Source organism: Melopsittacus undulatus, chromosome 1 (genome assembly GCF_012275295.1).
Source record: "Melopsittacus undulatus isolate bMelUnd1 chromosome 1, bMelUnd1.mat.Z, whole genome shotgun sequence".
In the NCBI taxonomy this organism is placed as follows: Eukaryota; Metazoa; Chordata; class Aves; order Psittaciformes; family Psittaculidae; genus Melopsittacus; species Melopsittacus undulatus.
This window is the reverse complement of record NC_047527.1, coordinates 49,011,997-49,037,202: the sequence shown is the minus strand read 5'-3', so window position 1 is coordinate 49,037,202 and position 25,206 is coordinate 49,011,997. Positions and strand designations below refer to the sequence as shown.

Sequence of the window (25,206 nt, the reverse complement as noted above, 5' to 3'; positions counted from 1 at the left end):
GCACTTTTCAAACACTGGGGAGGAAGAGATCACTGATCAGTGTTAACAGTGGGCCTCAAAATATAATGCCTGGAACTGACACAACATGGAAATGACAAACTACATTATTATTTGTTCTTGTTTTAATTTGCTAAATCAGAACTCCATACAACATTAAAAACAGCATTATGAAAATTCCTTGATTATTTTTCACATTGCAAATTATTGCCATTTGTCACAATGGTGCTACATGACTGTAAGAACAGACAAGATCAAGATAATTTTGCATTTAAAATACAAAATACAGTCACAATGTTGTGGAAGTGCTGGCCCTGTATTCTGCTCACCGGACACTGCACACTGTACTCACTATAAGCAAACAGCAGCAGATGTAAAGATATTCCTTTCATGAAAGTAGATAAAAATATGCTAATGGCAAGCTATACAGTGGGAAGTGTGATGCAGAAAGAAATTCAGACTTAAATATAAGCAGCTAAGCTATGATATAAAATATAAACAATCAGGAAGCGGATAAGCAATACTGGAAAAGAATGACAAAAGATTTTAAAAGGTAGTAACTTGTTGGAACAGTACCTTCTGAAACTATGTGTATGCACAATATCAAGTAGTTTAAATATCCGTTTCTCTTACCTGAAAGATTTCCATCTGTTTCATCTGACTGGAGACTAGCAACACTGGTAGAATCCATTCCTTGCTGGAGGTCCAAGATTTTCCTTCGTAGTTGTTCTATGTCACTCTCTTTACTATCCAGCTGCATCTGGAGCTCATTCCTGTATGTAGATTCTTCTGCTAGTTGCTGTATGTATGTACACATGCACAGTTATTGTGATTTCAAAAATATGACAGCAAAGTATTCTGAAAACAAAACTTAATATTTTTTTTTAATATCTCTAGATACTTTTGATAGCATTTACATAAATTATTACAACAGAATTTTTTGTTCAGCCTTAGAAGAAAGTTAAATATCAAAGATCTAACAATGCATTCAAGTAACACAGTCTGATTAACTCTGAAATTACCATTTGTTTTGCAAAGGAGATCAGCCTGCAGTGAAATAAACTGCATGAATAGTATGAAAAACAGTACTCATTTTTTTTTTTTTAGTTTTCATAATATATAACTTTTTCATAATGTGTAACCTTTTATAACTTCCACAGTTAAGAATTCAGGAAGAGGAAATGAATGAGAACAAGTACAACTGCACATTTGTTAAGGTCTCTGCCTCACTAGAATTCTGCAGCCTAGAACATCTGGAACAGAAATTGCTATTTTTCCAAGCTGACTAGGAGTTGTACATTTTTCCTGTGGAAAGAATTCCACAACGTGACAAAAATATTAAGATGATTTTACCGCTTGCATTTCATTGACCTCCTTTTGGTATTTCACTACCATCTGATTGAATTTCTCTTTTTCTTGATTAAGTTCTAACTGAAGCTTTCGGTTTTCCTTCTCTTTCTTCCTCAAATCTTGCATGTTCGCTTTCTTTCTGTCTATTTTAAAATCTTTCCGGTTCATTATCTCAGCCAGTTTGTTGACAGCCTATTAGGAAACAGGAAAACCAGTAAAAAAATGCTAGATGCAAGCATGTTTTATACAGAACTTCCAAGTTCTTCTAGTTATAGGATTCGATCAAAAACCAAATCATCAACATATATGACCCTTACTTATGACAGTTAAGTCATAAAAATAAAAAGTACACAACATCAAATTATTCTTTTCACTGTTACTGATCACGAATGCATATTATACACAATGGTTAATATACACTTAACCTCAAAGGAACTAAGGGTTATTATACCAAAAAAACCCCAATAAATTGAAAATCTAATATGCAAAATAATTGTTATTAAATTGCATTAAAAGTTATACCTGTGTCTTCAGAGTTCTTTCAGTGTTAATGCTCTTCTCATAATGCATTCTAATATTATTGATTTCCTCTTCTTTTTTTATTTTGTATTCTGTTAAAATAATAATCAGCTTTGAGGTATTTTAGGACAAAGTAAGTATTTCTAAGCTTAATCATTTCTACAGTTTCATCTATTTTTCCTCCTCCATTTTCTTGTTGTATCATTTAATGTGTAAAACACAAATAAAATAGCAATAAAGGTTACCAGTTTAATGCTATTGTAATGATGGAAAATGACCAGAGGGATATGTATATCAGGAAGGCACCAAGATGAAACACTAAAGACAACATATATATTTTTCAAGATTAAAACAGTGACTGATTTTTTATCGAGCCCCAAATAATAGGGAAGATAAACAGCAATGTCTTTTCCCATTTCCCCACATACGCTTCATAACATATGAATTAGAACTCCAAATATGACATACCTTCTTCCTGTTTCTTAATTTTTTCACTGATCTCTGAATTTTCTTTTGTTATTAAATCAACATCTTTGGTTAACGTGTTATTAGTTTCTTCCAGCTAAATGAAAACAAACACATTTTAAAATACAGAATTCTTGCCATCAATTCTAAAAAATATTTATAATGCTATTAAATACCCTTAAAACTCTAACAGCCGTTTGCTTGAAACGCCTTCCTCAGATCATATATAAGAAAATCTGCTTACCTTTCAAACTTGAAAAAAAAAAAAAAAAAAAAAAAAGTTCTAAGCTGTCCTGATTTACCAGAAGGCTCAAAATACACCTGTCCCAAAAAGAATTCTTTTTCTTTTTGATTACCTTTGCAGAGCTGACAACAGTGCGGTAAGGAACTGAAAACCCAACTGTGGTAAAATTGTTATTGAATGTGGAAATTTCCCATGAATTTCTGGTGCTTTGGAAGACGTAGTACCTAGAAGCCTGATCCCCTGAATACAGACAGAAAAGCAACTGATAGATGATACAACTTTAGCATTCAAGGCTAAAGTAGACATATGGCATCTGCTGCTAAATAATTGCCATGTATCACGAAAAATAGGTATAAATTAGTAAAAGAACTAAATTTAGAGTAAGTCAGAGCATACACAGGCAAATATGTACATAGGTTTACAAAATAAAGACCAGAAAGGAAAACCATTACACTTTGAGTGTGTTAGCTGCCACAGTCAGGATCACTTTGTCAGCCACTTAAATACATATTAAAAACCAGACAGAACTGCATTCCCAAAAAAAAGGTTTTGCTTGAAGCCTATAGAAATTGTGTCTGACAAAATTATTACAATATCTGAAACCAAAAATCGTACTGCCAAGAAGGTATTCCAGTCTTCTAAATGCTTCTTAAGAAATGGTGGCAATCTGGAGATTTCAAGCTATTAAAGAAACACGTGTAACAAACACAGCTTCTGATATCTTCACACAGAGATGTAGTATCTATAGTAGTGCTAATAGAAAGCTTTAAGCAACTGATGCAAGTTCAGTTACATCTAGAGTTTACTGAAGTTTTGTAAAGAATTGCAGGGTTGCAAAAAAATCTCCATAGCTGATGCTAAATGGGAAAAAACAGTAATAATAAAGTAACTATGCTATTTAAATGTCTTTAACTGAAGAGTTTCATCAATCTTGAACTAATAGAAAAAAGCTATACTAATACACTATGAAGTACCTTCAAAAAACAGAGCTTGGGGTGTGATGGGGTTTGGAGTTTTCTTGGAGTTTTTTGTGGGGATTTTTTTTGCCCCCCCTTTTTTTAAATAGATTACAAGTAAGAAACTCAAGACTTATTTTACAGTAAGAGACTCTACTATACAGCTCCACAAATTTACAAGACTGAAATAATACACTGCACAATGACAAGAAGTAAGCACAACAGGTGTCATAATTGAAATAAAGACATTCAGCTGATTCTCACTCTGGCTTCACCTCAGATGTCATGAAGTCTACATTTCTTTGGGTGTTCACATGATGGGATTCATATGTTGAAGGCTCCAAACGAGTCCAAAACTTTGGTACTTATCACTTATGATGACAGGACTTCATAAATTAAAATAAAAACATAATTTTCTGTTTTCAGCTGGAAGTTAGATATAGATACTAATTACAGTGCAGAAATTTACCCTTCTGATGATGCTGTCCTTGTCAGTCATTTCTTGCCTGTGTCTTGATGCTGCTTTTTTGCTTTCCTGACTTAGTTCAAAATACTGTTCTTCAAGGAGTGCTCGTGCCAACCGTTCTGACTCAGCTTTGGTTTCAGCTAAATCCAACTGGGTAGTGAGTGTTTCTCTGTAAAAAGAACACAAAACATTTTGTTCTACACAGAACATTCAATATTTTCAGGAAGACTAACAAACCCAAATTATACCACTCCACTGACTGTCATTATCTTAGTTTCTTAAAAACAAGATTTACAAAAACACACTCTGTACTCCTGTATTTTTTGATGGTCCACACAAAGCTACAGCAGCAAGCTTACTATAATTCAATTAAAATTCCAATCCTCCATGAAATACCAACCCTTAGGAAAGCAGGCGTGACAAATTCTCTTGCCCTTGAGGAATAAGAAAAATTAAATTGCATGTACCGTGTGGTCCATCAAAAGATACTTAAACCTATCAGTATTAGCCGTTACTTCAGACAAGATTACTGCTCATGAAGATGTATGCTCTGCACCATTTTAACAATAATGAAAACTGCACAAGAGTTTCTGAAAATATACAGTGGTTCTCTAGGCAACCTTTTGCAGACAGGCTTGCAAATTCTACCTACAGCTTGAGAGGCAGGGGCGTTAACTTATGTGCAGAATCTCTTTAATATATACACATCTGATCAGTTCAGCATAGAAGCCAAACTTTCTTGCTTGTGCTTCAAGTACAGGCAGAGTTCCTTATATTTGTCTCCAAAGAAACCCGCACAAAGCACAGTAACCAAACTAGCACCCAGGAGTCAGATGCACCCAGCAACAGGTGACACAGCCCACAGCATCCGGAGACAGAAGTTTTAATCCATGACTGCAGTATGGGCTCATGACAGATGCCCATCCTGCACTGAAAAATGAAAAGATATTTACACAGTGAAATAGGTATTGGACTCCACTGATTTGACACATCTGTAGCAGATACAGGCCTCTACTACAAAAAGGTAACTGCTGAAGTATACCTTTGTCACAATTCCCAGGGAAAAAAGGAATCTACAAAAATAAGAAAAAAAGAAAAAAAAAATCCAAAAAAAAACCAGGGAAAAAAACCAAACAAACACCCCCCCCAAAAATAATAAAAACAACAAAAAAAAGCCAAAAAACCACCACCCTCCCACCTCCTGCCCTTTTTTCTTTTAAAGTTGAATCCTACTCCTGAACAACTTTGCATAGACAGGTGTTTTCCTCCTATGTAATTTCTTTCTCCCTTTCTTTACGCATCGAAATGCATCACAAACACTGTACATAGCATCCTGCTGATGCTCAAGTAGAACAACTGACACAAACTTCAGAAGAGAGAAACTTGCTTCATTCACAAGACTACAGTCTCCTTCAGAATCAATATATATTAAATTAATAAATTGGAAAACCAAGCTTAAACTCTTTTGCGTTATTTGCTGACTTAGAAAATGGTACATCACAATTAATCACTTTTGGATTAACTGGTTTTGCTGTAATCGGAAGCATACTAAACCTAGAATTCAAAGTATTTTCATTACCTTTTTCTCAAATTATTTGCCATGGAAATGTAGTAATTACTAAGATAACACAATCAAATAAAAAAGTTGTTACACAAGCAAGATGATTACCACAAATTGGAATGGTTTTTCAAATTTCTGCATCTTCCTAAATTCTCAGACATCATCATTCCCTTTCCAGGTATTACACATGGAGTCCAAAGCAAATATGAATAACCATATTTGACTTTGTCAGTCAGCAGAGACAAAATTCAATGTATTTGCCATTTTACAAGGTATTATGGAACCCTTTTAAAGACCTGTTTTTTTCTGAAGGAATTAAACAGTTAAAATCTGATTCAAAATCTTCATAAGTGAGACCACACTACAGGGAAAAACTTATGTATATTTGAGAAACACAATGGGCATACTTTTCATTTTGCAATTCCTGCATTTTTCTTTGAGTTTCTTTATTCTTTTCATCAATTTCCTCTTTCAGTTCCTTAACCTGAGTTTTGTAAAGCGTCTGTAAAAGAAAGCATAAAGAATCATTAGTCAAACTCCATATTAAATTCTTCATTGTTTTGGTAATGGTTAATTTGCATTTGTCAAACCCCAACATGTGCCAGTACTGTCTTCAGTGAAATTTCCTCCTTCCTGCCTGTCCAAGATGCTCCTTTTCAGTTCCCCTTGTGCAGGGAGCTGACGTGACCAGGTTAGTTTTCAGTTTTCTAGTCTGGTTTCCTACACAGTTGTACAAGAAAACCAGATGACAAAAGGGAAGGAATGCACTAGGAACTCAGCTGAGCACATCTCTTGGAGACAACAGGACAAAACTGCATCCTCTTGTATCATCATTGTCTCAAAATGTCAGTCAAACAAGGCTAATGCTGTCCTGTGTTTCCATCTGTTGTATTCTCTTTGTATCTATGTATCTTTTCTCTTAGACCATAAGCTGTGTACAATCTGAGTTTTTCCAGACTCAAGAGGTCTGTCTGACTTACATGACTCACTTCTATTCTCAATTACTATATTGTTATTACTGCCACCAGGAATTTTGAAAGTTCAAATTTTATCTTCTACAGTAAAGTACTTCTTCTAAATATTCAGACTGAAATGTCTCATCTGAGCTACATGCTAAGGAAAAAAAAGAAATCAGAGAATGAAGCACAGTACTTTAGATCTTATTAGCAGTATATTATGGAGAAATGCACAGACATCTGTAACACATGATGAAATTAATCATGTGCAGTTTAGTAACTTTTATTGCCCCTCCAAGGAAGAACCAAATTTTACAAGTACTTCCCAAAGTGAAATGAGACTGTCCATATTTACAAAAGTATTTGAAGGTCAGGCATTACAGAGCATCTCATACCATTGCTTCTTTTCACAGAAATGAAACGGATAAAAATAAGTCTATGAAACACACATCCTGGCTACCTGAAGTACCAAATAAGGCTCTTAAACGACTCAGGTCAGAGAAGGTATCTTTTTAGAAGGATAAGGAATACATGCAGAATGCTCCTTGATCTATGGCTCTTAAATACACTTATGGTCAATCAATAGCATGGAATATATTCCATTAAGTATGGAGGTTTTGAACACTCTACAAAAGTTTGCAGTTGTATCAGAAAAATATGTCTTCTCCAAGCTCAAAATAGGAACTACTCTGATGAATTCAGGTAAGAGTTACTCAGTAAATAAGATTTGACAAACAACTACAAAGCAACAGACTAGGTACACTGTCTAATGTTCTCCATTTTTTTGTTCCTTGCTTGTATTTTGCGAACTGCTGATTTATGTCAGGTAGTTACTTACATTTAAATAATGTTAATGTCAAACTATTCACTGTTCAGTGATTTCATGTCAAAATGTAGCACTCGTTTTTTTGCAAGTCTTACCGAAAAATACTGCTCAGCTTCAAGCTGATCCTGAAGCTCACGCATTTGACCTTCGTTTCCTCTGTACTGTCTTTGAAGTAATAAAGAAGGAAAGCATGTAAAAAGTCAGCTACTAACAAATGAAAGATTACTTCCAACCAGAACAGCATCCCACAAAGATCTTACATTTGCACGTTATTACAAAGACCGACAGTGTATCCTAAAATTCTGATTTAATTACATTCCTTATTCTACCCTGATGATCATTTCAGTATGTAATTGAGAAGCCAACATTTCTCCATTTAGAGTACTTCTTAAGTCACCTGAAGGACCCTATGACAGAAGCCTAATTAATGAAAAATGGTTTTAGTCAGCCTAAGAAATGTTAAGAGAAACAATCAGGTAGTTAAGGGGGGAAAAAGCTATTGACTCCCCTGTAGTAAAGCTAAAAGTCCCACATGATTTAATTATTATCACAGTCAACCATAAAGAAGGCAGTCAAATAAAAATGGCGCACATACATATATATGTCTTGACATAGCATGATGAGCCAAGAATTTTTCTGCATTATAGCTCATAACAAAAATATTCCAACACTGAAGGCTACATAGAGAAATCATAACATGCAGCTAAAAATACTCCTTCAGTTTAGGAAAAAATGCCTATGCACCAGAGAACTTTATTTGCTAATAGGAACAGGCAGAACAGTACATGTATAATTAAGCAATCTTTTCCATTTTACTTCAGATTTTTACTTACTTAGCAAGTTGAGCCAACTCAAATTCCAGTAATCTCTTTGCTTCCAACAACGTATTGATTTCCTGTTTCAGCTGCTTCTCGGAACCCTTCAAGTTATCTGCTTCAAAAGCTTGTGCCTTTAATTCATTCTGTGCCATTATTCGCTTATTGGTCTCTTGTTCTAGCTGAAGTGTTAGATTCTTTACCTAAAAGAGTTAAAATTTAGGAGCATTTGCTGAATAACCGATTCCATGTGGTTGAAAGTGTTTCATATATGGATTATTTTATTTCAAGTACCATTGCCTAGATGCTACACGTTGCAAAGTAAAAATATTCCTAAATCTCCGGTCACTTCAGTGCAATAATCTTATGGAAAACTGCTGCCCTTATAGAACGTACTGATACAACACTGCATGGTAATAAAGTGTCCCCATACTTAGCTTATTTTAAAGTCCCAAATGTGTTTTATCTTATCTTAAAGGTAACAATGGAAGAAACACAAATTGTGTGCTGAAAGGTCCTGCAAACCTCTCTCTGGATTTCAGATCCTGAAAACTTCTCATCCTAGAAAGAACTGCAGCCTACCAGCTATATAAAAACTAATTTACACAACAGATGTTGCAACCTTAATTTCCAGTGTCCTGTAAGGAAAAAGTAAGGATGAAACTATTATTCTTAATACCTAGTTTTCACACTCAATATTCTAATTGCATTTTCTTGAACAAATGCTTTTCTGGAAAATGGGAACTGAGACCTGCAAACCATCCAAACCCATCAGACTATATAGTCAAATTCACAAGCAAGTTTTTACTTTTAAAAAAGAAATAGAAACAAACAAACAAACAAACAAAACATTATAATAAATTGACAGCTCAAATATGTAAGGCATCCAAAAGCTAAGAAACAAGTAGAAACTACCTAGCACTATTCAGGCCAACAACTGTCTTCAGTACTACTGAGAAGCGTATTACACAGTTCAATGTAAGTGAATTTAATCTTCCATTTCCCAATGCAACTAAAATTTCTTATTTATATAGAAAATTGCTAGTGATGAACATTTTACTTACTTCATCTTCCAGTCTCTCCTTTTGCTCAAGAAGGTGTTCCAGTTTGTGCTGAGATTGCTTCAGGTCAAAGTCCAGCATTGAACACTGTTTTTCAGCTTGAACTATTCGATTTTCTGCCTTTTCTCTTGCTGCCCTCTCTTCCTTTATTTTTTTTTCCATTTCTACACATGATTAAGAAAAGAAAAACAACAAAAATGAGTATGTAGCTTCTGCAGGAGTGCTTGTGTAAACACAGTCTTAAATATTCTAATAATTTACAGGTGCTTTTGTTCAGCTATTTAAACTCTTCGGCTGTTGGACTGATTACTGAGTAGAAACTTCCTGGCATTATTGCAAGAAACACTAAAAAAAAAATTATTCCAATGTGCATTCAAAGCACTGGGATATTATCATGACAACTGAAAGATAGATAGCCAAAGAAATTAAAAAATGCAGATTCTTGAAGTAATCATTGTGAAATAAAGGCAACGTTTCATTTCCAGGAATGGACAGTAGAGTGAAAAAGAACAAATGCTACCATTTGTGCTAGCTTTCTGAAAAGTTACAGACTACACGTCTAGGTACTGATGACATTCACAAGGAAAACCTGATGTATTCAATTAAGATGTCAAGACATATCTTTGACTCATGGATATTTATATATAAAAGAAACTTCACCACTTCAGACAAGCCTGACACAACACCAGTATTTTTAATGCTGTTACACAAGAGTGAATGCTCCTTGATAATGCATTCTTTCAATTCTGTTTAGGAATGCCAGGATTTCAAGACCCAATAGCTTTTTAGAAGCCAAGGAAGCCTTTGACTGCAAACCAAGTAAGATATTCAAAACATTAAGTAATAATGCAATTTTTATGGTATGAGTACCAGGTTAGACAAAACTATTTAAACTGTGTAGTTTTCTGGTTTACAGTTTTGATACGCATTCTTTATAAAAGGGATTAAACACCTGTATAAGAGTACTACATAAAATGCTGTATTTTAAGATCTAATCAAAATAACTTTTACTATGTATTTACCTGCAACCTGCAAGAGACACTTACCACACATTGCAACTGATCTTGCCTCCTCTATTGACTGATGTTTGTCAGTTAACCGAGCTTTAGTCACTTTGTGTTCATTTACTTCCTGTTCTAACCGGTCTTGTAATGATTTGAGTTTGTAGTTCAAATCTATCTCTAAATTATTCTTTTCCTAAATACAAGAAAAAAAAAGTTATCAGATTTCTATAATATCCGAGGGAATCACATTTCCTTTCTTTCCTTTTTCAGTGTTAACTTTATGTTATGAAAAAATCCATTATTTTCCATGCTTAATAAAGAATGGTAGATAAAAATTGTGCTTAATGCTCTGGAAAAGAATTTATTACCTTTTTTCAGTAGTCTATACATTTGTAAGTTAATGGAAATATACAACTAATCCATTGACAACACCAGAACACAGAGGAAGAATCTGAGTTATTGTTGCCTGAATGTAACTCTTATGTCACTATTGGGACTGCCAGCCATTAACAGTAACTCATGAAACAAGCACTGGAGTTGAGCTTTGAGAGACAGGGACTTGCTTTTGGACCGCTGCTTCAAATAACACCAAGTAAGAATAATAACTGCTTGCACCTTCCCTTATAGGTAGTCATATCTCTCTGGTTTATTTCGATAGACCACGTGGGACAGCAAGTCTTTACCTGACCTCAAAGCACAGAGCTAACTATGTAGCCTATCTGGAAAAAGGGTGCAAGATTTCCTTTTACTTGTTCTTCTATGTTGGGGCAGGGATCAGAGATACTAGGGGAACACGCTACCATTGAAACAGTTCAGCTCCAAAACTGATCAGAAAGTCTGACACTGGTCCAGCAAAATGAAAATCCTGCAAAAGCAGATAATTAAAATTTCATGGTTTTAACAAGTTCAACTCTCTGTAGCAAGAGGTAGACAGGCAGAACAAAAATTACTTGTTATTAGCAGGATCCTTGAATCAGTGGCAGTAAATGACAAACATTAATTTTATGCCCAAAGGTAGACATAAGAACTGCTTGAGGACTTGTGAGACCTACCATCCTGAGATTGTACCTTAGCACTGTTTAATTAATTAATTTAGCACAAGACTACTTTAGAGGAAGAACACGGGATTTAGCAACATCAAAAAATACTATGTGAAAATAGATAAAAGCTGACAAAGAACAAACAGCCTCCACATCATTTTGCCATACCTTTTCTGAATGATTAAGCATATCCTGTGCTTGCTTTCTTTCAGCTTCCACTCTTTCAAGATTGTTTTTAATGTTTTTTACTTCTTCTTGTAAAGTTGTAATCCGAACTGCCATAAGAAATTAAATATCATTCAGTGTTAGTTACTTGACTTCAATCAACAGGCCTTTTAAGCTTTACTGATTTCTGGTGCCCTAAACTATTTACATTTTCAAATTTTTCAGACATGAAAAGGCTGTACATTGTAAAGGAAACTGATTTTTTTGCCACTTTTTATGCATGCAATTAGTAACGATTCACAAGGAACAATCACATGCAAAACTTGTACCCACCTTCCATCACTTCCAATATCTAATATGCAAAATTTCTTCCATTAATCCAAGTTCTGCTATGTTATGTAACAGGCACCCTTTCTGGTGTGAACTCCATTAATATATAGATAAGGCACATTACACAAGAAATCATTCTCACATGAATCTGCAGGTACTAATGTAATATGTATTCATCTATCCATGGCAAAGCACCTGAGTCATAATTAGAGGAACTACTCCCCATCCCCCCCCAGCATATGGCACAAGATCCTGTGTGGTATCAGAAGCTTATACTAAATATGAAGTAGAATCACAAAATGGTTTGAATTGGAAGGGACCTTAAAGACTATCTAGGGGCACCTCCCACTAGACCAGATTGCTCAAAGCCTTGTCCAACCTGGCCTTGAACGCTGCCAGGAACGGGGCAGCCACAGCTTCTCCAGGCAATCTGTTCCAGTGGCTCACCACCCCTACAGTAAGGAATGTCTTCCTGATACCTAATGTGAACCTACTCTCTTTTGGTTTAAAATGTTGCCCCTTGTCCTGTTACTACAGTCCCTGGTAGAAAGTCTCTCTGTATCTTTCTCATTACCCTCCATTTAATACTGAAGACCACAATAAGGTCTCCCCTAAAGCCTTAATAGTAACAGCAGCAGTAGTGTGTGTGCATGCACATGCCAAGGTAGTAGCATATAAGCTGAAGCAGTAGTATATATTTCTATGCTGAAGAACTTGCATTAGCTCCTTTCAAATAAATGGCACAAAAAAAAATTAGGACTACTCCATATTATGCTTAATACCTTAAATACAGTATAGAAAAATGTACCTATCAGTTCAAATACATCTGACTATAGTATAGCCTGGTTCACTTGGTTTTGAAGTATAATGAGACAACCTGGCAACATATAATAAATTACGAGATGGAAGATGATGAAGTCTTCCTAAATATCATGTCTTTCTCATTCATTTTAAATTTGCTTTTACAAACAGCTCTATGAGTAACTGAATTACATAAAGCTATTTGGGTAAATAATAGCAGAGGACCTTAACCCTACAGTCTTGAGAAAAACATCCTTTTTCCTGCAGGCTGCTGAGTTGGATGTGGTTAAAAATGCATTTTGAAGTGCAAAGAATTGTTTTCTCATGCCATTTGTACATCCTTCTCTTAGTCTTGTTTATAAAATAATGCAGAAGCATCATAAAAGAAAACAAATGCAATGTAACAACAGAATAGCTTTCTCCACACATGAAAGAGAAAGTGCGGGGTATGGCAACTTGGCTACTGCAACAAGGCAGTAAAACAGTGCTGTGTCTTCTCTAGCACTGTATTAGCTTTTCATATTTTTGTACTACTCAGACTTTTAGTCAGGGCAGCCCCACAGACTTGTAAGTGGTGCTTCCCACTCTTTGATTTTGATACTTTCCCTCCCAAGAGCTGCTCAGACATGATCCATAAGCCAGACCCAATCTCCAGAAATTGCTCTTTTAAGTCACACTTGATCTGCAGGTCAGCTTTCTTCCGTTTATGGAACTGTACTTTATTTAAAAGAGTAGGGTCACCATAACTTTCTTGGTAAAGTATAAATACAGAAGAATTACCCTGTAGTTCGCCGATCATTTCAGATCCATGACTTCTGTCCCTTCGTTCCGACTCCAAAGCTGCTTGAAGTTGGTAATAATCTTTCTCCACCTGCAGTTTTGTGCTTTCTAGAACTCTGCACCTTTCCTGGAGTTCCCTGTTCAGTGATTCTACCTGACTTAGTGACTTGCTCATTTCTGTGTTGCCCTTTCTCAGTCTTGCTGCTGTATCCGATTCTGTCCTCAGCAAATCATTTGCTTCTTCTAGCTGTTAAAACAAAACAGACAAGACTATCAAATATAAAAGTTATCTGGACCAGTTTTGTTGTATCTGAATGCTCGATACTGCTTCTCAAACCAAAGGAATAAAGATAATGAACAGAAGTAACATACTTGTTTTTGTAATTGTGTTATCTTCTCAGTTGAAATTTGTGAATGCTGGTTGATTTTTTTCAAGTCTTCCATCTGATCTTTTAGTGTGGACACTAAAAAGAATTACAGCATTAATAAAAAATCCTTAGGTTTCCTGTTTTGTTGTGTTTGTTGGGGTTTTTATACAAACACACTCCAATTCTTGGCATATAAAGCTCTTTTGTTGTCTTTTTGCTTCTTACATACATTTCTAAGTCAAATCCTGTGTTTGCAGAACACCACCACATACTGCAGAGAACAGAATTTGGAAATAAAGACAAAACCATTGTGTTCAAATAAAAATAAGCTCAAAATTTATGTCCATTATTTAAAAATATTTAAGGCTGCATAGCACTTAAGATACTAAGGAAGTGAATTCTTCCCCAAAATACATCATACACTTCATCAGTGTCAATGTTTGGACAAGACAGCATACCTTCATTTTCCACATTTCGTCTTTTTTCATTCTCTTGTTCAATTTTTCTTTGGTAGTCATTTATCTTATGTTGCAATACCATCTTTTCCTTCTCAATCTGAGACACTGTTGATTCCAAGTTCTTTCTTTGATTTCCCTAAAATGAAAAGCATGCATATTTTCCATTTACATTTTAAGGAATGATCCTCAGACCATTATCTCTGCAACTAATTATTCAAGGAAACCAATAAGTGAGTTTATGGCTTCCTTTAAAAGGTTTTCAGAAAATACAGCTTCTTTAAGTTTTACATGACAAAATAAAGAAATTACTAGAAAAGTTATCATAAATGTGACTATAAGTAAGTATTAAAATTCAGAGACAACATCAGGACTCAAAAGAAAATCATCTGTACATTAACTTTTAGAGTAATTGGTTTGGTAAACTAAAGAAGTTGTGATGAGTTGTGACTAAGTAAAAAATTTAGCAGGGAAAGCAAAATTCAGCATGATGTGCAGAAACAAAAAAGGTTTTGAAAATTTGCACAAATAGAAGTAAAATGTGATGGTTTCCTCTCAAATTAAATCTCAGGACCATTTTTTAATCACAGAAGAAATATCTTAAGTCATAAAAATATTATCCACTTTCTTCACCCAACTAAGAAAGGTTCACTGAGGAAAAATAAACTTACCTCTTCATCCAGTTCCTTCATGATCTTGTCTAGCTTTATGTTTGAAGATCTGAAAATAAAATCATTTAAGTCATATTTGAGAAGGATACTTTATACATAATGACTTTCTAATGAAATAATTTGGGACCATTACTAAAGTGAACATTTATATTTTGGCTATTGCTATTTTGTAATAAATATCTGCATTAGAACAAAAACCAATTATTGGAAATAATTTGTAAAATATATTAAGTATTTATGAACTTCACTGCAGATTACAGATGCAAAACTTCAGGTTCCATACTTTCCCCTTAATCTCCAAATGTAAAAGCAGTTTCATGTGCAAAAGAGGTTATCCTTAAAATTATAATTCCCCAGGGAGCTGCTAAAACTTTCCCTAGTTGTGAGCTTCAAATAGGTAAAACAGTTCATTAATTCAACAGCTCCCTATTATGGATAAGGATTCTTGAATAATATTATTTGAAAGTCTCTCTCCTGAAGCAATATATTAAAACATAGTACTATAGAGATAGTGAGGTGCATAGTAAAACTTCAGTTAACCAACATACTCATTGCATTTTTGTAGCCAGCTATCAGTCTTCAGAGAGCTAACAAAAAGGACCCTGGCAGGTATATTAAGTAGCAATATAACCTATCTACCAAGTCTGCAGTAAACAGTATGACATACCAGAACACACACTGCTGTGCTCTGACAACTTGAGTAGTACTGCAGGAAGACAGTTACTAAGTATCTTTCAAGCAATGTACATTCTGCTTCTGGAAAGCAATCACATCACATGAACAGTGAAGCTGTGTTTAAGTAAGCAACAGTGTCAGTGTCACACAGTTCAAACTCACACTGGACCATTCGGGCTACCAGTTAACACATAAGTAGCCTGTACAGCTACACTCTATGGTCCTAATACACAAGCCTAAATTTTTCCTGTATCTTATGCCTAGTGTTGCCTCCTGGCTTTATTTAACCCTTCAAGAAAAGACTTCAAAAGGAGAAGCTAACTGAAGGTGAATTTGGTTGGCATGGAACCAGAGTAAAAATTTCTAATTATCAGAAAAGAATAGCTTATGGAATAGGAAAATTCTCAGTTACTTCTTCAACATGGTAGAAACAAGATTTCAGAAAGCAAATGGTTCTTATCTATCAGTCACCAAAAAAAAAAAAGAGGAATGTGTTTTTTTAACAAGTACCACATATTTAGAAACCAGACAGTTTTAATAATCAAATACATGGTGTATATACAGTATTTTACTTTTTAAAATCAGCATAATCATTATGCACCTCAGTCCAACAAAACATCAGAGATAACCAGGTAAACGCAAACATTCAGAAAGAAAATGTGTAACATGGGTGCCAATGAAAACATTTTCTTCATACTATATTCAAGAAAACTATTTAAACATTGGTTTAGAATGACTTAAGCTCATGTTTGGAACTCCCTTGAAGAATTACAGTACCATTTTTAGTATTACTCTGGTAATCCCTACAGCAGTAATACAGAACTGAAGTGTTACATGTATCTAAATTATATAAACAAAGTTCTAAGTCTCACCTGCATTTTTGCTCCATTTCATCTTTCAACTGCATTTCATTATGTAGTTGTTCTTCCAACTCATAGATCATCTTCTGCATATTTTCCAGCTTTAAATATATATTGGTACATGAAAGAACATGCATTAAATTTAAAAACTTCCAAGAAGCATTTCAGAATATTCAGTACTGCTTATATTGTATCACAACTTACTTCTATCTAAGCAATTTTTTTATCCTATTACAATGTGTTCCCCCCCAAAAATATATCTAAAAAAGTTAATTACAAGAAATACATTTACTATTACACAATTTTGTCATCTACATGCACATAAAATTTTTAGGTTCTCAATAGTTCTGTTAAAATTCACAGAATTTCGAGTTAAGCTAAATCAAATCCTTCTTGTTTTAAGTACCTTCAGAATCAGACTAAAGGTATTATTGCAAAGATAAAAGAAAGCCTTTTAATTATTCTCAAAATTTCTTTTTCCAGCATGAACCGCCAGATGTATTTTGCAATGCATCTTCGAGCTCTCAAGTTCAGGAAGAAGAATCAAGCCTGTGAGTTATTAGGAATGGGTAGAAAATTCTCTTGACATATAACTAGTCAGAGATAATTTTTCCAGCTAGCTTTGTAGTCAGGTTGGGAAAAAAACAAACTTCAGGCTGCCCTGACTAAAAGTCTTGAGTAGTACAAAAACCCTAATGTTAGTGCAGAACAGTACTGTATAGAATGCACTGTTTACCAACAAGATAAACTCAGAAATTCATTCTTTTAATATAGTCTCAAAATATCTACCTTCTACTAGATCTCTGGGCACAATAATCCTACTCCAACATCAGCAAAATCCTCAATTAACAGCAAGATGGTGTCAACTTTGAGGAACCTCATTAAGTCAAGCCTTTGCTGATTCACTCTTTCAAGCCTTTTCACTGACCTTGGCAGGATTTTAGCCTTATTTAGCTTTCCCACACTTACCTCAACACTCTTGGAACTGCATAGAGAAGAAGATACTACAGTCCTAACTTAGATTCTTTTCAAAGGAACATTATCAAGTGGTTCTGACCCTTTGCTTTCTTGTTCAGTGTTTTAACCTCAAAAACTCAGACAACTGCCTGACTCCTTACACACAATCATCCTAGAATGAAAAGCAACAGAACATTTCCTCCTACCTCTGCCTCTTCCTTTTTTTCCTTTTCCCACAAAATATGCTTACAGAAACTAAAACTGCTCACTAAGATCATGAAGAGGAGACAAATTATGCTTGTCTTCATACTTTCTTGATAGCAGCAATAAGTGGCCTCAACAGGGACTGCCCTCTGGTACAGTCCTGAAGTAAGATGCTATTATATGCTTGGAGACATATTATAGCATGCTTTATCCATATTAAATGAGAAAGTTATAAGTGAGATTATTTTTGCCTACTTCCAGGCAGGTGTTTTTCTTACTTGCTACTTTCAATCTGTCCTCCTTCCCATTTTAAAAGGAAATAAAAGTATGGAGCACAGAGGTACTCTCAAGAACTGGAGATCCTTTCTCATCACCTCCATTTTCTTTCTTTGACCTCCTCAAGCTGCTCTGAAGCTTTCAGGTAAAGAACAACAATAAAGAATGGCAACTGGGGACTAACCAGAAAGTACATATTCTATACATCCACCACTCTATTCTATATATTTACCACTACTTATTACATAGCCTTGAGAGAGCAACGAAATACTGGAAGAAATAGACTTCTCAGCACTTACAGAACAGTTCTGGAAAACCAATTACTGGTGTGACATACAACATAACACCATGTGGATGAGACAACAGCTGTAATCAGAAGCCACAGAGATAGCCTCCAAATCTAAGCTTTGAGGAAAAAGGAAGGAGGACCCGTATACAACACATTCATCTCCTTTGTACAAACAACTGAGAAATAAAGCAAGAAGCAAGACTATTTAAAGTCTAGCTCTCACTTTCATAAAAAGGGAGCACAGATAATGCACAAAAATAAAGGATAAAGAAGTTTCAACATAATTGCTCTTCCATTTCTTGGTTACTCATTTTACAGCCCTCCCAGACAGGCTGCATAGATGAACTAAACGAAACAGATGAGGAACAGGTCCAAAGAGACATCTGGCAACTGAGGCATTTCTGTACTGAATCCTGCTAGTTTGGACCTCTACTGCCTCCTCTTGCTTCTGTCTGTCTCTGGATTCTTTCATTGTGCTGTATCCCAAGGAACCTCTCTAAGCTTGCTGAGCAGCCTAATTATATTAGCATGAGATAACAAGCTTCCAGAGAAGTTTTGCGCAATCTGATCTCGATAGACAAATTAGTACCTTAAGAAAAACCTGAGCTACAAATAACTGTATAAAAGCATTCTTTTACATTTGTTAAGTTTCCCTTTTGAGTATGAGGCAGGTGAATAAATGACTATGGGAAAGCCTGCTTACAGCAGAGAAGCTGACAAAAATCTCTGTGGAACAGCCACACTTCTTGTTTGTTTTGTCATTTTGGGGGGGTGGTGGTTGGGAGGGATTGGTTGGTTGATTTTTTAATCACCACAACACATCTGGTTCTGCTCCCTGAACAGTGAAGAAAACCAAAGACACAGTGCAGAAGAAAATGTTACTCTCCTTTTTCTTAATAGCTCACTGTTTACATGCGGTTATTGTAGCATTAAACTCAAATAATCAGATCTTCACAGGGGTTTGAAATTCAGCTGAAGGACACCAAATTCCATTTTTTTTCAACTTCATGGCCTAATTCTGTGAAGTTTTACACACTTGCAAAATGCAATGAATTTCTTGGGAATTTCTGGCACTCAGTCCCTCCCAGAAGATGCCCAGTACTGGGCCTAGATAGAGAGACTAGGAACATCTTGTGTTATATTTCCAGAACTAATTAGTTCGCTAACCATGTATCAACATTACCGTTTTCATTGCAGCATGTAATGAAAGAAAAATAGCTGAGAAACAACTGTACAAGTACCTTGTAGTAAGGACTTAAAGTTTACTTAAACCTTTCTATATCACATCCTTTTAAGAGCTTCACCTCCCCAAACTGTTAAAATCACAAGGCATTCAAATATGGACAGGACTCTTGAGGGTTCTTGAACTACATGCAGGTGCCTATATCCCACTAATTACACTAAGTCCATTTAGTAACTCTCTTCAAAGTCAATCAAAAGCCAGCACACAGCTTTAAGTATCTGCAAGCATTTTAAAGTCTGGGTCTGTTTTAAATTTTACCATATCAACAGTCAAATGTTTATGAGAAAAACAACAATTATGGAACAGATCAACACATATGAAGAAACTAACACATTTCAACACTTTATCAAATCAGCACAAGTTCATAATCAGTTCCTTTGCCCTTTACAAATTTTCTCTGGGTAATACCACGTATCCTTAAAAACCTTTTATTACAAGTTTAAAAGAAAAGGGAACATACATTGATACCTGCTTCTCTTCTACTCTAAATGGAAAATAGAATAAAACAAAATCATCGTCAAAGCCAAGAAGATTCAGAGGTAATTATCAATTTTTGACAATGTTTTCTTCTGAAAAGACTGTAATTTGTAAAATATATATATTAAAAAATATATATCATTTTAAGGGACTAGCCTGATTTCACCAGAACTTACAGAGACTCCAAGCAGGCCCTGTTTCACCCATTTTCACCTCAGCATACTCTCCTGGAAACTGGATTGCCAAGAAGCTTGTAAAGCAGTAATTGAAAGAATCCCTGAACATTTCTTGTTAAGTACATGCAGATCCTCAGTGCCCCAATTCCCAATAGCTTGTGGGGCACCCTTAGGATGGAGCAGTTTACCCAAGCATCATACATTATCCGCTACGTCCCAGTTAGTTCACAGGAAGTCCAGTTCCAAAGTTAAAACTGATGGGGTTGCTGGGAAACTCAAGCTTCCCACCACATGTCCAGACTCCATGGCTGCCACAAAGCCAGCATACACCTGGGATCTATAAGGCACTCTAAAAATACTGCATAAACACTTAGGTATTTCTAAAGATAAAAAATGTGAATCCAGTTCCACAAAAGGAGTACGCTGTTTCAGCTGCTTTATCCCTATTTAGGAAAACCAATGTTACATGAAGAACTGAAATGCTGTTTTTCCAGTAACTTTAATAGGCAGGCCATACTAAACAGTTAAAATTTATCCATTATTAACCCTATTCCAAACACAAAAATTATTTAACACACTTACAATTCAAACAGTTTATTCCCATATATGCAATAGATTCTTTACTAGGACCCAACAAAGCTGAAAGTCAGTGAGACATACCACACTTTTGTCCACACTGGAGCCTGTTCTGTTGTCATTGGAATTTTCTGCAGAGACAGCTAAATACCTGTAGCAAAATTTAAAAGTTTTATTTTAAAGACTTGTTTAAAAGTGAGGTTATGGAAGAAAACAATGTCCAAACACAATACAATCATGCTAAAACATAACACCCAGATTTTTTTGCTCCAAAATGTGGATAAACAAATAGTAATATATTCAGACTTTTCAGTTCTATTATTTAAGATTTCAGCCTATTTAATTGGAAAAGTCAAATAATTTATTGTAAAGTATACAGCTGTGCTTGAAGACCACCATAAAAAAAAGGATTTCTGCCAAATACTAATATAACCACTTTTTATTTTTTTAATAACCATTGAAAAAAAAATCTTTGCTTTCCATGGTTACAACACTCTCACTGGCTTCCATCCCACAAATATTTATGCAGGCACTTATGCAGCAAGTAGCAGCAATGAAGAAAACTCTGCAGATTGTGTAACTTCCAACAAAGTTACTAAGAGTTCCACACACAAAAAGTATGTCCTGAAGCCAGTGCTCTTATTTTACATAAGTGTTTACTGAAAATACCACAAAATTCTGTTTGTCATGATTCTGAAAAGTCAGGAAAATAAATACAAATTACTATCTCCAGATTCCTTTGGTATTTGATGTCATATTCTTGGCATGTTAACTGAGCTAGAGAAATGTAACGTGTCTCTTACTGCAACTGATTACAGGAGGTAAAACTTTACAACATAGGAACTGAGGAAGATGAGCACATCCTTTTTGTTTCACATGCATATTTTCAGATGCACAAAACCTCTCTAAAAGATCAAGGAGAGCAAAATCAAAGACATCTCCAAACCATGGTCAAATTAAACATCAAGACTGCTTTCAGACAACCAAACAACAAAGAGGAAATGCAACAGAAAAGGGCTTGCTGTCTTGAGTACAAGAAGCCACTATATCTTGCACACCAGGGCTGTGGAGTAGTGAGAATGTGATACTTGAGCAGGCACAATACCAGCTCCCTCAGAATCCAGAAGAGAACACACAAGCCAGATGATGCTACAAAGTGTTCTCAGATAGTATTCCAAAATGTGCATTATAGGCAAAGTTCAGTAGTAAACAACCATATTTCCTGGTTTACAGTCAGCAAGATTACAGGTGTAGAAAGTATTCTACACTAAAACATTGTACTACTTTAAAGACAGAAGTCACATTATTTTCCTACATTTATGTTTCTTTAAACACTCCAGCATACATTAATAAGATTAAATGGAAGGAGGTGGGGATAATAAATGTGCAACTTTTTCTAAATATGTTTTTAAAGAAAAAATAAAAATTAACTACTTTAAGTACAAAAGGAATAAAAATTACAATTAGAGGTTTAGTAAGTATGAATGGTCATTTCAGACTTCTCAAGATTATCACACTATCAAAGTATTATGGGACAAAATTCAGTTCTAGGCCAAAAACATTTTAATTCTAGTATGCCTGCAAAGTTATGATAGTATTCAGTGGCAGAGTTCTTCAATGACCACAAAACACAGCCACTTAGAACTCTAAATCCCTGATACTGTCCCCCAAGATGGAAAAGAAGAAAGAAATGATGATATTAACAAGCTTCTATATGCTACTGCACCTTCTTCATAATACATTCCAAAATCTTCCTGCAAGGCAAAACTTGAGGGTTTTTTTTTTAATCACTGGCTACAATCAGAACAGTAGGTGAAATTCCTGAACTGCTGAACTCCCACAAACTGTATGCAAGGCTTGCTAAGTCTTTCTATGCCTCACTATGCAGAGCACAACAAATCCAGCTCTTTGCAGAGATGGAAAGAATTTCACCACAAGCTTGGAAAAGTGGTTCCTCTTCTACGCAAGGACGAAAACCAGATTTTTTTCCTTTAAAGATTTCCTATCCAGAAATGCTATTAAAACTAACAGTCTCTGACACAGTCCACAAGGTTTAGCCCATTTTAAGCTTGATACCCACCACAATTAAAAGCAGCTTTCAAAGAAAAAGTTACTGAGATTTTGAATGTAGATACAGCTATCCATAGTGTCTACAACAAGAATGACTGTTGAAAGTATGAATGAGCATAATTTTAAATGATGCAATTTAAAGTCTTCTAAGTAACAGTGGAAACTGTAAAGAATCACCACCTCACTCTGCAGTGGATGAGTACTTTGAAAACAAAAGAAATTATGGAGCAGGTGACAGGCAAGTAGAAAATATCCTATTTCTATTAAGCCAAGGTTTAATTTACCACATGCCAAAACACTGACGTAAGCGATGGAATCTTCATATACAGCTCAGGACTAGTAATTCACAATAACACAAAGTGACATTCATATCCCTCATTCATGACTACATATATAACTCGGTGCTCTGCAGGTGGCTCTGCCTAGTGGCAGCAACAGCGGGTATTTCTTGCTTAGCTTCTGCAGCGCTACTATACAGCATTCTTAATGCAGAGCAAGGCATTTACAAATTTAGTATGATATTTTTAAGCTACTGATGACTAGCAGTACTAGTTCTTATTATCAAAGTGTCAAAAGAGTGTAATTTATCAGGATTCTGAATACAGCTTAGTAAGAGTCAAAAACAGTGCTGACAAAAGAATACACCATGAGCTTACTTTATGCATACATACCGACGGTTGCTGTAGTATGTAAATCCTACAAAAGGAAGCTGGTTGCCCACAAATGCTTTTGGTATAGGAAACGTTTCTTCCTCTCCTTTATCTTCTTCCAGATCATCAAAATTACTAGTGTCAATGTCACTACTTAAGTCAGGCACAACTGGAGCTACAGCTATAAAGAAGAAGTAGGATAGCATGATAATAATCATTAAAGTACTTCAGTGACTCAGAAATCTCACTTCTTGGTACAGAGTAAATAAAACTTTAAATTCTACTAAAAGAAACATGGCAGTCCTTTTGCTAACATAATAAGCCACATCACTGTCTCTGAGAAAAGCATTATAGTAGAGTCATAGAATCCCCTCCTTTTGTTGCAGCCCAGCATACGGTTGGGCTTTCTGGGCTAAGAGTGCACATGGCTGGGTCATGCTGAGCATCTCACCAACCAGCATCCCCAAAGTCCTTCTCCTCAGGGCCAATTTGAATCCAGTCTCCACACAGACTGTATTTGTGCTTGGAATTGCCCCGACATAGGTGCAGAACCTCGTACTTGGCACTGAACTTTATGAGACTGGCAACGGCCCACCTTTCAAGCCTGTTGACATTCCACAGGATGGCATCCCTTCCCTCCAGTGTGTCAACCACACCATACAGCCTAGTGTCAGTGGCAAACTTGCTGAGGTTGCACTCAATTCCACTGTCCATGTCCATTATACTTACTGTCTCTGAGGGTTTCCCAGGCCCATTGATCATTTTTGAAGAAAAGGTGCCGTTTAATTTCTTCTACACCATTTCGTCCTAGCCTCACTTCCCTGTTAAAGAGTGTTTCGGTTAAACATTGGAGATTACATACACTATTCTAAAGGAAAGACTCATTTTAAGGCATAATATAACAACAACGACAGAAAATTGCCTTTCAAACTATGGTACAAAGTAGACTTATCTCGAAGTTTTCAAATAATCATACTTAAAGAAGCACAACAGCTTTATTTCAGAACTCAGTGTGGTTTTAAGTCTTGCTATAAGAATCCCTGCTGCTACTGTTTCCACCACCATGGAGTCACAAGGCAGCTGTTAAGCAGCACTTAGGTTCTACTTTTTCTAGAAGTTTATGCTGTTACTCAAATTGTACACAGCCCAACAAATGCAACAGCTTATCTCCTTTGTAGCACCAGTTCTCAAGCAAAGGTTATAAGTAGCATGGATACAACAGCAGTGTACTCAAGAAATGAAACAGACCTAACACCTACAATTCAGACAGGCTTCTTGTGGGCTGACTCTACCATGATCCTGAATGCCCACTAAGAGCTGGGAGTGCACTAGGGACACTCCTGAAATGGATTTTTTGCATTAGCTTCATGCAAAAGGAATTTGTTTTGTGTGCCACTCACCACTGTGCCACACAGACCAATGTAACAGTAGCTGTTACTAAGGAGTAACACTTCATATTCAAACTAAATTTATAAGGCAGGCATAAAGACAGCTGCAATCATTGGCGACTCCTCAACCCAAATACTGGGACTGGAGAAAATAAAACTGATGCTACTGCCTGCCTAGCTCACAGTAACATCAGTTAGTAACTACTGCTTCAGGTTAGACAAAGTAATACTTCAGAGTAGACAAAGTAACTTACAGACTTAGGCTGAAGTTCCACGGTCTCTTTCCTGAAAAGTTTAATCAGATGTTCTGTCTTTAAGCAAAAGGCTAACAGTTCCTTACATTGCAGTAGTTCAAAGAAAAAAGCCTGATTCCTATGAACAACATTCAACTAATGGAAATGCATTCAAAAATCAGAAAAATGCCTAGGCAGCATCAAAATGGGAGCAGCTACACTGTATTTATGAAGACAGTAAGAGTTTAATTTCTCTTGTACAGTTTAGAAACCCACACAAAACAAATACATTTACATTCTTT

The 25,206-nt window shown here is 35.6% G+C and overlaps 1 protein-coding gene across 1 annotated transcript in view; it reads right to left on the bottom strand.

The window, feature by feature from the left end:
* Positions 1-25,206, bottom strand: part of ROCK1 (Rho associated coiled-coil containing protein kinase 1) — an 81,724-nt gene that overhangs the window by 14,525 nt on the left and 41,993 nt on the right. Inside the window, exons 9-27 of the mRNA XM_005153511.4 lie at positions 24,013-24,104; positions 23,305-23,464; positions 20,648-20,714; positions 16,378-16,466; positions 14,831-14,879; positions 14,163-14,298; positions 13,709-13,800; positions 13,337-13,583; positions 11,429-11,535; positions 10,263-10,413; positions 9,220-9,380; positions 8,174-8,358; positions 7,436-7,505; positions 5,966-6,060; positions 4,001-4,166; positions 2,335-2,428; positions 1,870-1,958; positions 1,351-1,539; positions 631-796 (exon numbers count right to left, since the gene is read on the bottom strand). Of these exons, the coding sequence (XP_005153568.2) occupies positions 631-796; positions 1,351-1,539; positions 1,870-1,958; positions 2,335-2,428; positions 4,001-4,166; positions 5,966-6,060; positions 7,436-7,505; positions 8,174-8,358; positions 9,220-9,380; positions 10,263-10,413; positions 11,429-11,535; positions 13,337-13,583; positions 13,709-13,800; positions 14,163-14,298; positions 14,831-14,879; positions 16,378-16,466; positions 20,648-20,714; positions 23,305-23,464; positions 24,013-24,104 (2,405 nt within the window). The remainder of the gene's footprint in view (positions 1-630; positions 797-1,350; positions 1,540-1,869; positions 1,959-2,334; positions 2,429-4,000; positions 4,167-5,965; positions 6,061-7,435; positions 7,506-8,173; positions 8,359-9,219; positions 9,381-10,262; positions 10,414-11,428; positions 11,536-13,336; positions 13,584-13,708; positions 13,801-14,162; positions 14,299-14,830; positions 14,880-16,377; positions 16,467-20,647; positions 20,715-23,304; positions 23,465-24,012; positions 24,105-25,206) is intronic.